Here is a 15225-nt window from a genome sequence, read left to right as displayed (position 1 = left end):
TAAGTTAGGCTTGAATAGAGACTGGGAATGGCTGAGCCATTACACACATAGAATCTATTTCCCCATGTTAAGTATTCTCACACCTCTTTTCAAACTGTCTGTAATGGGCTATCTTGATTATCACTATAAATTTTGTTCTCCTAATTAATTAGCCTCCTAGAATTGGTAGGACAACTCCCACCTTTTCATGTTCTCTGTATGTGTACATATAGCTCCTCACTATATGTTCCATTCTGTGTGTTCCATTCTATGCATCTGATGAAGTGGGCTGTAGCCCACAAAAGCTTATGCTCAAATAAATTTGCTAGTCTCTAAGGTGCCACAAGTACTCCTGTTCTTTTTGCGGATACAGACTAACACGGCTGCTACACTGAAACCTGATATTAAATACAGTTTCAACAAATTAGTCAAAAACAAAAGAACAGAGATTAATAGATGAAGAGATTTTTTTTATAGAATGGGCCAGATCTTCAGCTGGCATAAATTGGCCATAGCTCCCCTGAAGTGAGTGGGTCAGATTAAAGAGATACGGAGAGAGAGAAAAGTGAGAAATGCATGAATGAGCATCAGGCTGTAGAGTCAGCGCACTCACTCTGGATTTAGGAGACCCAAGATCCAGTCCCCTGTGCTCCAGTGACACTTGTACAACTGGGAATCTGGCCCACTCACTTCAGTGGAGCCACACTGATTTAGACCAACTGAGGTTTTGTCCCAAGGTGTTCACCAGTTATCTGAGCTGAGCTATCCACAGTTCTATGCTCTCTGATGTAAAAATATGTAATTTAATTTATTTCAGATCATCAACATTTCTTGAGAAACTTCAATTTCCCCAACATTTTCCCTATAGCTGTTTTCACCTCCTTGTTTTTCAGGCTGTAGATTATGGGGTTTAACATAGGGGTTAGGATGCTGTACTGGATGGAGAATATTTCATCCAGCACCACAGAGGAAGCTGAGCTTGGTTTTGTGTACCGGAGAAAACCTGTCAGGTAGAATAAGACCACCACAATCAGGTGGGAGCTGCAGGTGGAGAAGGCTTTATGCCTGCCCTCCGCAGAGCGTATCCTCAGGATAGTCGAGATGATGTGAATGTAGGAGATCAGGGTGAGGAGGAAGGCACTTGATGCAAATATCATAGCAGAAGTAAGAAGCACCACTTGATTGGTGACGGTGTCAGTGCAGGACAGTTGTAATAGAGGAGGGAGCTCACAGCTGAAATGATGGATTTGATTGGGCCCACAGAAATGCAACTTCAGAGTAAAAACAGTGTTAAGCAGGGCATGGAAGAAACTTATTGCCCATGCACCACCCACCAGCTGAATACAGATCCATTTGCTCATTCTCTCCATGTAACGCAATGGGTCACAGATGGCAGCGTAGCGGTCATAAGCCATCGCTGAGAGAATAAAAGCTTCAGTAACAACTAAGAGGAAAAAGAAGAACATCTGAGCAATGCAGCCATTGACAGAAATAGTTTTGTGCTCTGCAAGTAAGTTTATCAGCGTGTTAGGTACCGTGGCTGAGGAATAGCAGATATCAACAAAGGATAAATGGAAGAGTAAGAAGTACATAGGGATGTGAAGGTGAGAATCAGCCCTTATCACCACCATGATCACTATATTACCAGCCAGAGTGATTAGGTAAATAACTAAAAACATCAAGAAGAGGAAAATCTGCAACTGTGGGTCACTGGAAAGTTTCCGGAGAATAAATTCCGTCACTGTGGTTTGATTTTCCATTGATATTTTTTCAGCAAATCTATGACCTATAAGACAAATAAATAAATAAATAAAATTAACTCAGATTATAAAAGTGAATTGAACTGTCATCTAGAGGTCATCTCTTCAGTAGGATGAATATAAAGCAAGCCCTATTCTATCATGTACTTTTTTTTTTAAATAGACAAGATTTAGAAAAGCAACAGCAATAAGATGGATGGAATTTGTGTGTACTACAATGACAAAATGGGCCAGATACAAAACAGGACCTAGGTCCCTAACTGCCACTATAAGCACCTAAATCACAGAATCAGGCCCCACAGGTATTCACAAAATCCCCGCCCACCTGGCACTATGGGACAGTCTGACGTGGGCCTCGCTTAGCCTCTCCTGTTGAATCTGTTCCACTGTGGTTAAAGAATTAAAGAGGCTTTGGAGAAAGGGGATTGGATACTGGATCTACTGCATCCAGGGTGAGGGCCCTAACCACCAGTCATTCGCTTACTTGTGGTTTCTCTCTGGCCTAATAACTCTTTAATTTGTCCCTCTAACATCAGCAGAGATACAGCTGTTTTTACTCCAGTTGGGTATCTGGCCCCTTTACTCCAGTGGAGCTATGGCTGATTCACACCCACTGAATCTGGGATATGGCCAATTCTATAAGTACCTCTTTGTCTACTACATTTTGTAATTTTTATAGAGCAGTGGTTTTTGGCCTTTTTTCATTTGCGGACCCTTACAAAATTTTGAATGCAGATGCAGACCCCTTTGAAAACCTTAGACATAGTCTACGAACCCCCAGAGGTCTGTGGACAACAGGTTCAGAACCACTGTTGTAGATTATTTAATATCTATAGCATATTATCGGATTCATCTCTATTAAAATATCTAGGATTTCTATAATAATAATAATAATAATAATAATAATAATAATAATAACCCCCCGAGACATAGAAATACTGCTTTGGGCATAGGCTGACAACCCAATCAAATACAGAGAAACTGGCAAATTGATAAATATTACAAATGCCATAAAGAGGGCCTCAGAAGAGCTGAGCTTTATGACAGGCTCCTCCACTGCCAAGGTGTGTGCGTGGAAGTGGGTAACCCCAGGTTGATACCATGCAACTGTCCAAACAATTCAATAAAACCAGAGATAATTTTCAGCCAAAGAGTGAAAAGGACTCCTAGTGCAAACCAAGAAGTGATCTAAGGTTGGATTTTGGCAAAACCAGAAGAGAGAGGCTGGAGGACATGAATGCTCCAAGACTTGAAGGAGAGAAATGACAACACCGAGAAAGAAAGGACTGAGCATAGACTCATTGGACAAATGAGAGCTTAATGGCAAAGAGGAGTTATTTACGCAAATGGAGACAGAAAGCCTGGGAAGGCAGATTAGTCATGTAGACCCACATGCAAATATTTTGGTAGAAGCAATGACTCAGGATCAACAGTAGTGTGGCACACTGCCAGGGTGATCAAGTGATCAAAGGGATAAGTAAAAATTTGACATCCAAACAAGACAGCTGCTAGTGATGCAACAAGTATTGAATAGCAATCAAGACAGGGACAGGACGGTTGACAGTGTGATAGAGGAAAAGGACTGCTATCTGTGGAGGAAGAAGTTGATAATCAAGAATACAACATCAAAACATTAAAAGTGAGACAGAGAAAAAGATCACCTGGTGGTGATAACAAGCAATGACCAAGAGTGCATTCCAGCCCAAGAAATCATGAAAGATAGTAGAAACGAAATCCCCACAAAAAAACTCCAAAGTTGTACACAGAAATGAGTGCATGGACAGTGGTGAAGAGAGATCAAACCTGTTAGGGGTAGAAGATGCATAAACTCATGGCTTCTAGGATATCGGAAAAGAGACAGAGAGCCTCAATATGAGTGCACAAGAGGAGTCCTTAAGGGTTATTTACATAGAAGTAAGATCAAGCAACAAAAGTGCTCCCTGAACTGCGCAATGTGTTCTGAAAAGGAAAAGACTGTGGAACGCCTGCTGAGCCTGGCTAGGAGAGAACACACACATGAGGCCACCAAGTTCCTGCACTGGAGTCTCTGTGGAAGTACGTATTTAAACAAATTGTGTGTTATTACAACCACCAAACCAGAAGCGCTCTAGAGAATGAAGATGCTAAGATTTTATGGGATCTGGCAATTTTCACAGACTGAGCAGTGCAGAAAAACAGGCCAAATATTAATAGATATCGCCATACCAGCAGATAGTGTCATAAAAAAGAAACAAAAAGACAAGATAGCAAAGTATGAAGAACACTTCCACACAGTAAATTGATTATGGAAAAATAGAACACAGATGATCCCAGCGATTATTGAAATACTTAGTGATCCCTAAGGGTCTGAATGAGCAGCTGAAGAACAAATGAGGAGTGCAAGACACCATGGTCAGTGACTTCCAGCAGACAGCACTCTCAGACACTGCGAGAATGTTAAAGAAAGTCAAAGGAAAATGAGAGGATTTGATCATCTAAAATGTAGGAATTGTGCAGAGGGTTTAACAAAACTCCTGACTATGCAAACCTACAGAATCGGTGCACGCAGGCTTCATTGGTGACTTATGGGATACATTTTAGACAATAACTTTTCCCTTTTTATGCTTAAAGATCTTGCATATTGTGAAAGCTATTTGTTTTAAAAAATCCCCCCTATGTAATACTGACAGACGGTAATAATGAGCATAATAAATGAATGTGCCCAGCAAACACACTCTAGGCACGCTGACATGATTTTAAAAGGAAGGATCTGATTGTAAGTTAATGGGAGTTTTGTTTCTAAGTCACTTAAACTCAACCCAATGTGACTTTTGACTCAGGATCCTGCACATCTGATTATCAGGCTGTTCCTACATAAGAGAATCTCTGCTGCCCTAATGGAATTAACATTGATTTGTAGTGGAAATGGGAAGGAAGCCAATGTTCTGACCAATGTCAAATCTCTGTTTATCCCATATGTATCCCAGAGAGAAAATACATCTTTTCCCAACTATCAACTAATCAGACAAATGCCCGAGCAAAGTGATGGACCTTGCCTGAGTGGTAACAAAGGCTCTGTGCACAGTGAAACCAAAAGCTATGTGTCTTCTCTAGAGAATGCCCTGCCCCTAATTTACTCACCCTCCAACACACAGACTCCACAAGTAGAAACTACTGTTATCCTGCACCAGCTGATCTGAGTTTTCTCAATGCTGCCTGGAGAAAGAGAGAGAGAGAGAGAGAGAGATGGCTGGGTTGCTAGCCATGACCCCTATGCTGCTACTGACTCTGTGTGAGCAGACTGCTGCATTCAGGCAGAAATCAAAGGGATGCTGCAGAGAGACCCACCCCTTGAAAGAGGGGGGGCAGAACTTGGTCCTTTGAAATTAAAAGGGAAAAAAAAGATTACAATGAATAAAAACATGAATCAACTCACCTGCCTTATTAATATGGATCATAAATATGGTGAGATCATTTGGACCTGTGATTTTCTCTTTTTGTTTTCTTAGTCTATCTACTAACTTATTGATTTGTCTGTCTAAACTCTCTCTCTGCCTCTGGGAAACAGCATGTAGGACGTCAAATATTTTTTTTACCACCAGCAGTGAGACCCTTCAAGGTATGTAGGGTTATCAGTGGGAGTGGAACAAAGACCCTTTCCTTAGCAGACTCCAAGACGAAGAGCTGATTTCTTGAGAGCTGTTTAAATGCTGTCTTGTTCCCCCTGGAACAAAGTCCCTGAAGTTCACTCTCTGTGACAAGCTACCAAGAACACTGCGTTGGGTCAGCCCTTACGCAACAGTGTATGATTCATAAGAATGAGGATACTGAGGCTTAGATTATGAAAAAGAGCCCGAATGATTTATGTTTCCAATCTCAGGGACATTCACTTAAAAAGGCATGTATTTAGGCTCAGATTCTCTAAAGTAGGCTAAGGAGTTAGACATCCAAATAGCAAATCATTTCATCTCCCTAGACTCCTTTGAAGATGATTGCCATAATGTATAATTACCACAAGAGGGCAGTGAAGATGAAAGCATGGGAATAGGCCAGCCATCCTTAAATTTCACCAATAGATGGACACACAGGTTAAGGAATGAGAAAGGAGCAAATAAACTGTAAAATGCCAGGAAAGAATAGGAGATGAGACAAAGGAGAAGCTATATTGTATAGAGCTGGGCAACATTTTTCAGACAAACAGCTGATTGACCTGATACATTTGTAATGAAAACTGTTTAGTTTTCTCTCCTCAGCTATGTTTAATGGATATGTTTCTTCAGAATATAAGAGAGATGTCATCACAACATTATGTAACACTTGTTTCTTAGTTGTCACATAGACATCCTGCTACCCAAACAGGGGCTTTTGAATTATGCTGAAATGCCATTGACACAAGACCCATCAGAGCTGTGACTTCTTCAGACATAGAACCTCCTGCTGTCAACTGAGTACCCAGCTACATAAAACTATTCACCCATTCAATGTTGTTGCCATTACATGCTCTGTCCGCAGGTCATGAATAACCCCGGGCAAAAGAAATTGCCCATCCAAATTATTTGTCAAAGCATTCAGTGAATTCAGAATGAGTCCACAAATAACTCAAGGGCACAAAACAAGGCCAACATTCACATCTAACGTTTGACTGACTAATAAAACCACTGACATGGATCTATGCCTTTTTCAAGAGATCAGAAACTGCCCCCTACATTTCAGAACATTTCCTCATGTGAATAGTAAACATTTTTATTAATTGTTTAATGTGTTACATCATGATAGACTATCAGCATTATTTCTCTTTATACGTCTCTGTGTGTTGTTTATTCTTCCATCAGCATATATCTCTCTCTGACAAGTTGGACCACGTTTATTAGTGAAAAAAGAAAAGCTTTCAAGCGAAAAGGAAGTTCTTTTTGAGGTCACTGTTCAATGGGTAGAACATCCTCTGTGGGGCAGAGACTCCATATCTTGTGGACATGAAGTGAGCCAGCACAATATGGAAAATAAACCTGCATCAGAAGGACATTGTTTTCCCTAGGAAAGGGAGTATGGGGCATGGAGCCATAAACCAGATGGAGATTCTCAGGGTCTGCTGAGTGGGGTTTGCTCCTTACACGGGGCTGAGTGTGCAATGATTGGTAAAGTTCAAGACAACTGCATCTGTGTTCCCCCTCTAAGGTCCAGTGAGGTCACCCAGTCACAGGTTTCCTGCTCCCCAGTCATTACCTCTCTTGGGTGCAGACCTGCCTCGCTCTGACAGGGGTATTCCCAGGCTGACCAGTTAACTGCGAGTTATCAGTTACCTGGCAGTGGTGGTGTCATCTTCCTCCCTTTCTCTGGACCAGTCTGGTCAGGATGTCTCTCAGGATTAGGATGAAGAAGTTCTGGGGTCCCAGGAAATGGTGGGCGTATCAGCCATGATGGTGACGCTCACTCCAGTAGCCAACTTATCTACCCAAAGTCTCTTTCTTTAAGAACTCCAAAAGGGACTGCTGGGTGGAATAGCCCATCCCCTCATTACTTTGCTCACCAATTAGGCCTAGTGTAATGCACTGATTTTTCAGTCTCACACTGTCTTATTTATGAGGCATGATCTTAGCACAGTTTGTGAGTTCTATCAGGAGACCTTTTCCTTTGGACTAATTCAGTTTCTCTTTCTCCCTCCCTTGAGTGTCTTTTTCCATCACCATTTGCTATTATAGGCTACTGTGACATCTGATGAACTGTCACATACTTTTTACAGTTGAGCTCACAATAAGGGTAAGTTTGTAGGCCAAATAATTACAACAATCTGCAGTCCATCTGTGAGGTTATTTCCCCCAAATTACAGAAGGTTATTACCATCAATCATCTGTTAAGCACCAACAAAATACAAGTCTCTATGCTTAAGATGAAATTAAAGAGAGTGTATGACCCAGAAATATATATGATCTGGCCTGTATGATACAGGAGGACAGACTAGGGATCACAGTGGTCCCTTCTGGCCTTTGAATCTATGAAATCAGTTCCTTGTTATACTTGGCAGTGTACAAATATTAGAGATGATACAGAAATTTCCATCACACAGGAAGCTCCATATTTTGACATTTTGTTTAATCTCAACAGGGGCCAAAAATATGAAATCTCATGCAGAATGTCTAAACAGATGCAGAAATGCCTAAACATTTCATTTTTAAATTTGATTGGAACAAAATATTTCCTCTTGAAGTGTCCATTTCAAATGAAAACTTCTATATTGAATGAATATTTTTGTGTACAATGATCTTGAGATGAGTCATTTTATTGTCAATTTAAGTGAAAATATCAATTCAAAATGAAAGTTTTCATTTCAATTGGACATTTTGAAACGAAAGCTTTCATTTCATTTTGGGATGTCAAATTGAAATGGAACCTTCCCCGCGCCCCAACAAAAAAATGAAATATTTTTTCTTTAAAATTCAGATTTTCCCACAGAAAATTTCTATCTTGAAGAAACAACACTTTCAGACTTTGCTTTCCAAACATGGGAAAAATTTTTGACCAGAACTAACAAACATAGAATTGGTCATCATTCCTGTTCTAAAGAAATTACAGTCCAACAGAGTGGTGCTTAATTGGCAGGACACCCTGCAAAAGCAGGAGGTGAGAGTAGCTAAATCATGCTATTTTCTATTCAATGAGCTGGTTGCAAAAGTTGTGAATTTTGATGAGAAAGAGGGACATGATTTTTTTCATGAAAATATTCCCATTTTCAACCAGCTCTATTCATTTTTTGTGAAAAATGTGAAAGAAGAAATTCTCCCTGTGAAACCAGGAAGAAAGGGTGGTGTCTTTCTTAATGGGGACAGGGAGTGCATTCTGTTAGTCCTAGGCTGAGATGGGAAGAGATATGGGATTACCAGTGTGCACATGACGATTGTGTGATTCAAGGCAGAGACAGGGCTGGAAGAGATCAGGCTTCAATACCTTCCTCTCTACTGACTTTCTAACTGACCTTGGGCATGTCACTGGGACTACATTTTCCCATCCAATAGAAGTAGGGCACCTAACTTGCCTAAACTCTTGAAAATCCCACCCTGCTGGTGGACTCTTCATTTACCCGAGACCACATCTCTGTAAGTCCAACTTTGACAAAAGGTGTATTCTGAATCATAACTTTATTTGCTGAGGCAAGCTCCACAGCTGACATATATAGGTGTAGCCCTGTTTCTTTCAGTGGAGTTATGTTGCTTTCCACCAGCTGTTGGGGAGGTTTAGGTTGGATATTAGGAAAATCTTTTTCACTAGGAGGGTGGTGAAGCACTGGAATGGGTTACCTAGGGAGGTGGTGGAATCTCCTTCCTTAGAGGTTTTTAAGGTCAGGCTTGACAAAGCCCTGGCTGGGATGATTTAGTTGGGAATTGGTCCTGCTTTGAGCAGGGGGTTGGACTAGATGACTCCTGAGGTCCCTTCCAACCCTGATATTCTATGATTCTATGATTCTATGGTGCTGCATCTAAGGGTGAATTTCACTGGGATGCATAGTGCCAGCACCACTTCCTATTATGTTTAGGATTTAAGTGTAAACTCAATGATACACAGATCTTTCCAACTCAATGGTGAGGGAAATTTGAGGAATGCAAAATCACTTTAGAATATGGACACTATGGGCCAGATTCCCAGTTCATGTAAATCCACATAGCACCATTAAATCGATGGAACAAGGTGGATTTACACCCAGAGTTAGATTCACAAAGGGACGTAGCTGTTCTAATGCTGAGCATTGTAGTGGATAACTTTTAGGTGATTTTTTTTAATCACTCAGTTTCCAGAGCCTGAGTTGGGCGGCCAGGCTCCCTACACAGAGAAAGGGAAGACATAGGCATCTAGGAATGGGATTAAAAAAGCCAACATGACAGATGGTTCCTTAGCCAATGGGAAAGGCCAAGCAGAGAGTTGTACTCTAAACCCCGCAGGTATCACAGGAGTTCAGTCCTTATCTCCTCTGGGGGAAGGCACGTCCTTCCCCTTGGGATTCTCAGCTGGGAAGTCTCTAACCCCACCAAAGGTGGCAAAAAACATGGTGGGGGGGGGGGAGAAGAAGGAATTAGGTGGAGGAAACCCCTCAACTTTTATTCTAGCAGTTAGGGATGTAGCAGACCTTCAAGTGCCTGATAAGGAGAAAGATTTTAAAAAGGGATTTACTTCCTCCCATGTGGGTGCCCTAACCACTGCGATATAGGATAGCTGATATGTGTCTCTCTCAATCTCTCCTAATAGAGCCTTAATTCCTTTGTGCATCTTGACCCAGTTGGTGATCACAATACTTATTAATTATTGTTATTATTGGAGACAGAGGCATTAATAGGGATGAATCCTATAAGATACCACAGATATTAAATAGGGTCTTCAACAAAATACTCTAGAAGAACTACAGAATGCAATAGACAAAGATGTTCTTTTCATAGAACTGGCCAGATCCTCAAGTGTTATAAATTAGTCATAGCTCCATTGAAGTCAGTGGGTCAGAACGAAAGAGATATTGGCCGAAAGAGAGAGAGAGAGAGAGAGAGAGAGCATGAATGGCTCTTGATCCTGGTGCTTCTAGCACTGACCCTACATGGAGACCCAGGATCCTGTCCCCTTTGCTCCAGTTTCTCTTCTACCCAAAGGGGATGTGGCCTGCTGAGTTAATTGGAGGCACATTTGCCAAAACCTCAGTTGGTCTAAATCAAAGTGTCAGATACCTGAGCAGAGAATCTCCCAAACACAAGTAATACACAGTTCTATGCTCTTTGTGTTTTTTAAAAAAATGAGATCGACACTACCTGAGAAATTTGAATTTCCCCAACATTTTCCCTATAGCTGTTTTCACCTCCTTGTTTATCAGGCTATATATGATGGGGTTTAACATAGGGGTCAAGATGCTGTACTGGATGGAGAACATTTCATCGAGAACCACAGAAGAGACAGAGCTGGGTTTTGTGTACTGGAAAAAAGCTGTCAAGTACAACAAACCAACCACAATAAGGTGGGAGCTGCAGGTGGAGAAGGCTTTATGCTTGCCCTCCGCAGAGCGTATCCTCAGGATGGTGGAGATGATGTGAATATAGGAGATAAGGATGAAGAGAAAGGAGCTTGATCCAAGTATGACAGCAGAAGTAAGAAGCACCACTTGATTGGTGAGGGTGTCAGTGCAGGACAGTTGTAATAGAGGAGGGAGCTCACAGCTGAAATGGCTGATTTGATTGGGCCCACAGAAATGCAACTTGAAGGTAAAAACAGTGTTAAGCAGGGCTTGGAAGAAGCCTATTGCCCATGCACCACCCACCAGCTGAACACAGATCCTTGTGCTCATTGTGTCCATGTAACACAATGGGTCACAGATGGCAGCATAGCGGTCATAAGCCATGGCTGAGAGAATGAAAGCTTCAGTAACAACTAAGAGGAAAAAGAAGAATATCTGAGTAATGCAGCCATTGACAGAAATAGTTTTGTGCTCTGTGAGTAAGTTCATCAGCGTGTTAGGTACCGTGACCGAGGAATAGCAGATATCAACAAAGGATAAATGAAAGAGGAAGAAGTACATAGGGATGTGAAGGTGATAATCAGCTCTTATCACCACCATGATAACTATGTTACCAGCCAGAGTGATTAGGTAAATAACTAAAAAGACAAGCAAGAGGAAAATCTGCATCTGTGGGTCACTGGAAAGTCCGAGGAGGATAAATTCGGTCACTGTGGTTTGATTTTTCATTTTCATTTATTCAGGAAATCTGTGACCTGGAAGACCAGAAAAAAAATGAAATTAACACTTATTATGAAAATAAATTGAAATAGTATGTGGAGATCATCTGTTCCATAGGATGAATGTAAAAAGAGTTCTATTCCATTCCGTAAAATGTGTATTTTAACTATACTAAACTTAGAGAGCGAGAGAAAGAGAGATGTGAGATGGCATTTGTGTGTTTTAAATAAGCAAAATAAGCTGGATACACAAAAGGACTTAGGAATCTAACTGCCACTTTAGATGCCTAAATCCTATAATCTCATCCTACTGGTATTCAGAAATTCCCTGCTCAGCTCTGACTAAGGGATAGTCTGATGTGGGGCTCCCTCAGTCTCTCCTCTTGAAGCTGTACCTCTATGGATTAATCATTAAAGAGGCAGTGCAGGGGTAGAGGATACATAGTCTTCTGCATCCAGGGTGAGTGTTTAAGCCACCAGGCTATAGAGGAATTTATTCTCTTTCTCTGCAATCTGGCTTTATGACTTCAATAGAGGTACAGCTGTGATACATCAGCATGGGATCTGGCAGATTGGCTGCAATGAAACTTTTGTGAATTTACAATAGCTGGACATCTTGCCAAATCTATAAAAATAATCTCCTTCTCCATTACCGTCAGTTGTTCTAGACTATTTTGTTGAAAACACTATTTAATATCTGTAGTATATAATTGGATTCTTACAGATTAAAATCATTAGGATTTTTCAAGAAGAAGAAGAAGAAGAATAGAATCATAGAACTGGAAGGGACAGCAAGAGGTCATCTAGTCCAGTCCCCTGCACTCATGGCAGGACTAAGTATTATCTTGACCATCCCTGACAGGTGTTTTTCCAACCTGTTCTTAAAAATCTCCAATGATGGAGATTCCACAACCTCCCTAGGCAATTTATTCCACTGCTTAACCACTCTTACAGTTAGGAAGTTTTTTTCTAATGTCCAACCTAAATTGCCCTTGCTGCAATTTAAGCCCATTGCTTCTTGTCCTATCCTCAGAGATTTAGAAGAACATTTTTTTTCCTTCCTCCTTCTAACAACCTTTTTTGGACTTGAAAAGTATTATCATGTCCTCTCTCAGTCTTCTCTTCTCCAGACTAGAAAAACCCATTTTTTTTCAATCTTCCCTCATAGGTCATGTTTTCTAGACCTTTCATCATTTTTGTTGCTCTTCTCTGGACTTTTTCCAATTTGTTCACATCTTTACTGAAATGTCGCACCCAGAACTGACACAATACTCCAGTTGAGGCCTAATAATTACCTCTCGTGTCTTGCTAACAACACTTCTGCTAATACATCCCAGAACAATGTTTGCTTTTTTTGCAATATTGTTACACTGTTGACTCATATTTAGCTAGTGGTCCACTTTGACCCTCAGATCCCTTTCCGCAGTTCTCCTTTCTAGGCAGTCCCTTCCCATTTTGTATGTGTGCAACTGACTGTTCATTCCTAAGTGTAGTACTTTGCATTTCTCCGTATTGAATTTAATCCTATTTACTTCAGACCATTTCTCCAGTTTGTCCAGATCATTTTGAATTATAATCCTATCCTTCAATGCACTTGCAAGCCCTCCCAGCTTGGTACCGTCCGCAAATATTATAAGTGTACTCTCTATGCATTATCTAAATCATTGATGAAGATATTGAACCAGACTCAGAACTGATCCCTTCAGGACCCCACTCGTTATGCCCTTCCAGCATGACAGTGAACCACTGATAACTACTCTCTGGGAACTGTTTTCCAACCAGATATGCACCCACTTTATAGTAGCTCCATCTAGGTTGTATTTTTCTAGTTTATGAGAAGGTCATGGGACACTGTATCAAGAAGAAATGAATGTGACCAGAAAACATAATCTCGGCACAGTGACATAATTTTGAAAAGAGGGGCCTGATAGAAAATTAATTGGACTTTTCCTCCTAAGTCACTTAAACTCCGACTCAGTGGGATTTTTGACTCTGTTGTCTGCACGTCTGAATATCAGGATGTACATACAGTAGAGAAATTTTCCTGCCTTCTTTAAGTGAATGACTTCAGTTATTAATGGAAAAGGGAATGAAATCAATGTTCTGTCCAATGTCAAAATTATGTTTGTCCCCATAGAACCCTAGAGAGAAACTGAACCTTTCCTCCATTATCAGCTCATGAGACAAATGCCTAAGGAAAGAGATGGACCTTGTACTAGAACATGAATGTCAACACAGGCAGATTCTGTACACAGGGAAATTCAATTCCAAGGGCATTTTCCAGAGAATGCCCTTCCCCTGACCTTCCCCCCCACACACAGAATACAAACTACTGCACCTGCTGATCTCAGCTATCTCAGTGCTGCCTTAAGAAAGAGAGAGAAAGAGAGAGATGGGTGATTCAAGTAAATCAGTTTCGCCAGCCATGGCCCCTCTGCTGTATCTGAGTCAGTGTGAGCAGACTGCTGCAGTCAAGTAGAAGTCAATTGGACTCTGCAGAGACCTACCCCTAGATAAGAGGGGCAGAATCCGGTCCTTTGAAATGAAAAGGATACAAAAAAATAAAAAGGAATAAAAATATGAATCAACTCACCTGCCTTTTAAGTGCAGATCATAAATACTGTGAGATCATTCTGAACTGTGATTTTCTCTTTTCTTAGTCTATCTACCTCCTTATTGATTTGTCTGTCTAGTCTGTCTATCTGTCTCTGGAATACAGCATCCAAGGAGATCCAATATTCTTTACCCAGAGCAGTGAAACCCCTCAAGGTATGTAGGGTTATCAGTGGGAGTGAAGCAAAGAGCTTTTCCTTAGCTGACTCCAAAACTAGGAACTGATTCTTGAGAGTTGTTTAAATCCTGTCTTGTTCCCCCGGGGACAATCCCTGAAGTTCACTGTCTGTAACAAGCTCCTAGTTACATTGTGCTGGGTCAGCCCTTAAGCAATGGTCTATCGTACCTAAGAATGAGAGCATTGAGGCTTGGGTTATCATATGCATACAAGTGATTTAGGTACCGAATCTCAGTGACAGTCAATTGAAAAGGAATGTATTTAGACTGAGATTCTCAAAGCAGCTGAAGGAGTTAGATGCGCAAACAGCAGCACATTTCCTCTCCCTTAGACTCCTTTGAAGGTCCTAGTATTAATGTATAATTACCACAAGTGCAGCAGAGGAGAAAGAACAGGGAATGACCAGCCATCCTTTAAAAATCACCAGTGGCTGGATACACAAATTAAGGGATGAGAAAGGAGCAAATAGACTGAATAAGATGGCAGGAAAGAACAGGAGATGAGACAAAGGAGGAGCTTTTCTGAATACAGGTGGTAAATTTTTTCAGACAAGTAGTTTATTCACTGAAAAATGCAGTTTGGTTGACCCAATACTATTTGTGATTTTTAAAAAAAGCCAAATGGTTTATACCCAAGTAAAACAGACAAACAAACAAAAACAATTAATACCTTTAACCTAGCGGTGAGGGAACTCACCGGGATCATGGGAGATCCTCATGCAATTCCTTCTCCTTCTGATGTAGAGCAGAGATTTGAAGTTAGGTCTCTTATCTCTCAGGAAAGTGCTTTAATCTCTGTGCCATAGGACTTGCTGGAAACCTAAGCATAAGTAACTGTATTAATCAAAGGCTGGGAACAAGAGTAGGCCTGTCTTTGACAGAATAACAATGCACCAGGTAAGCATATTGCTGACCAGAGAGCACGATACAAACACACACGGATCTGTCAAGTAGCACACTGGACCCTCATAAGATAAGATTGGGATCATAGGATAATGGGTGAGGATGTTTTGTT

The 15225-nt window shown here is 40.9% G+C and overlaps 2 protein-coding genes across 2 annotated transcripts; both read right to left on the bottom strand.

The window, feature by feature from the left end:
* Positions 1 to 800: 800 nt before the first annotated feature.
* On the bottom strand, positions 801 to 1739 carry LOC135887466 (olfactory receptor 5G9-like). The gene has a single exon (XM_065415216.1). The coding sequence runs from the start codon at positions 1737 to 1739 to the stop codon at positions 801 to 803; it is 939 nt and encodes a 312-aa protein (XP_065271288.1).
* Positions 1740 to 10497: 8758 nt separating this feature from the next.
* LOC135887960 (olfactory receptor 5G9-like) lies at positions 10498 to 11436 on the bottom strand. Its single transcript, XM_065415764.1, has one exon. It carries the CDS (start codon positions 11434 to 11436, stop codon positions 10498 to 10500), a length of 939 nt encoding a protein of 312 aa, XP_065271836.1.
* Between the last annotated feature and the right edge of the window lie 3789 nt (positions 11437 to 15225).

This window comes from Emys orbicularis, chromosome 13 (genome assembly GCF_028017835.1).
Source record: "Emys orbicularis isolate rEmyOrb1 chromosome 13, rEmyOrb1.hap1, whole genome shotgun sequence".
NCBI classification, from domain to species: Eukaryota; Metazoa; Chordata; order Testudines; family Emydidae; genus Emys; species Emys orbicularis.
This window is presented reverse-complemented; position numbering and strand designations above follow the sequence as displayed.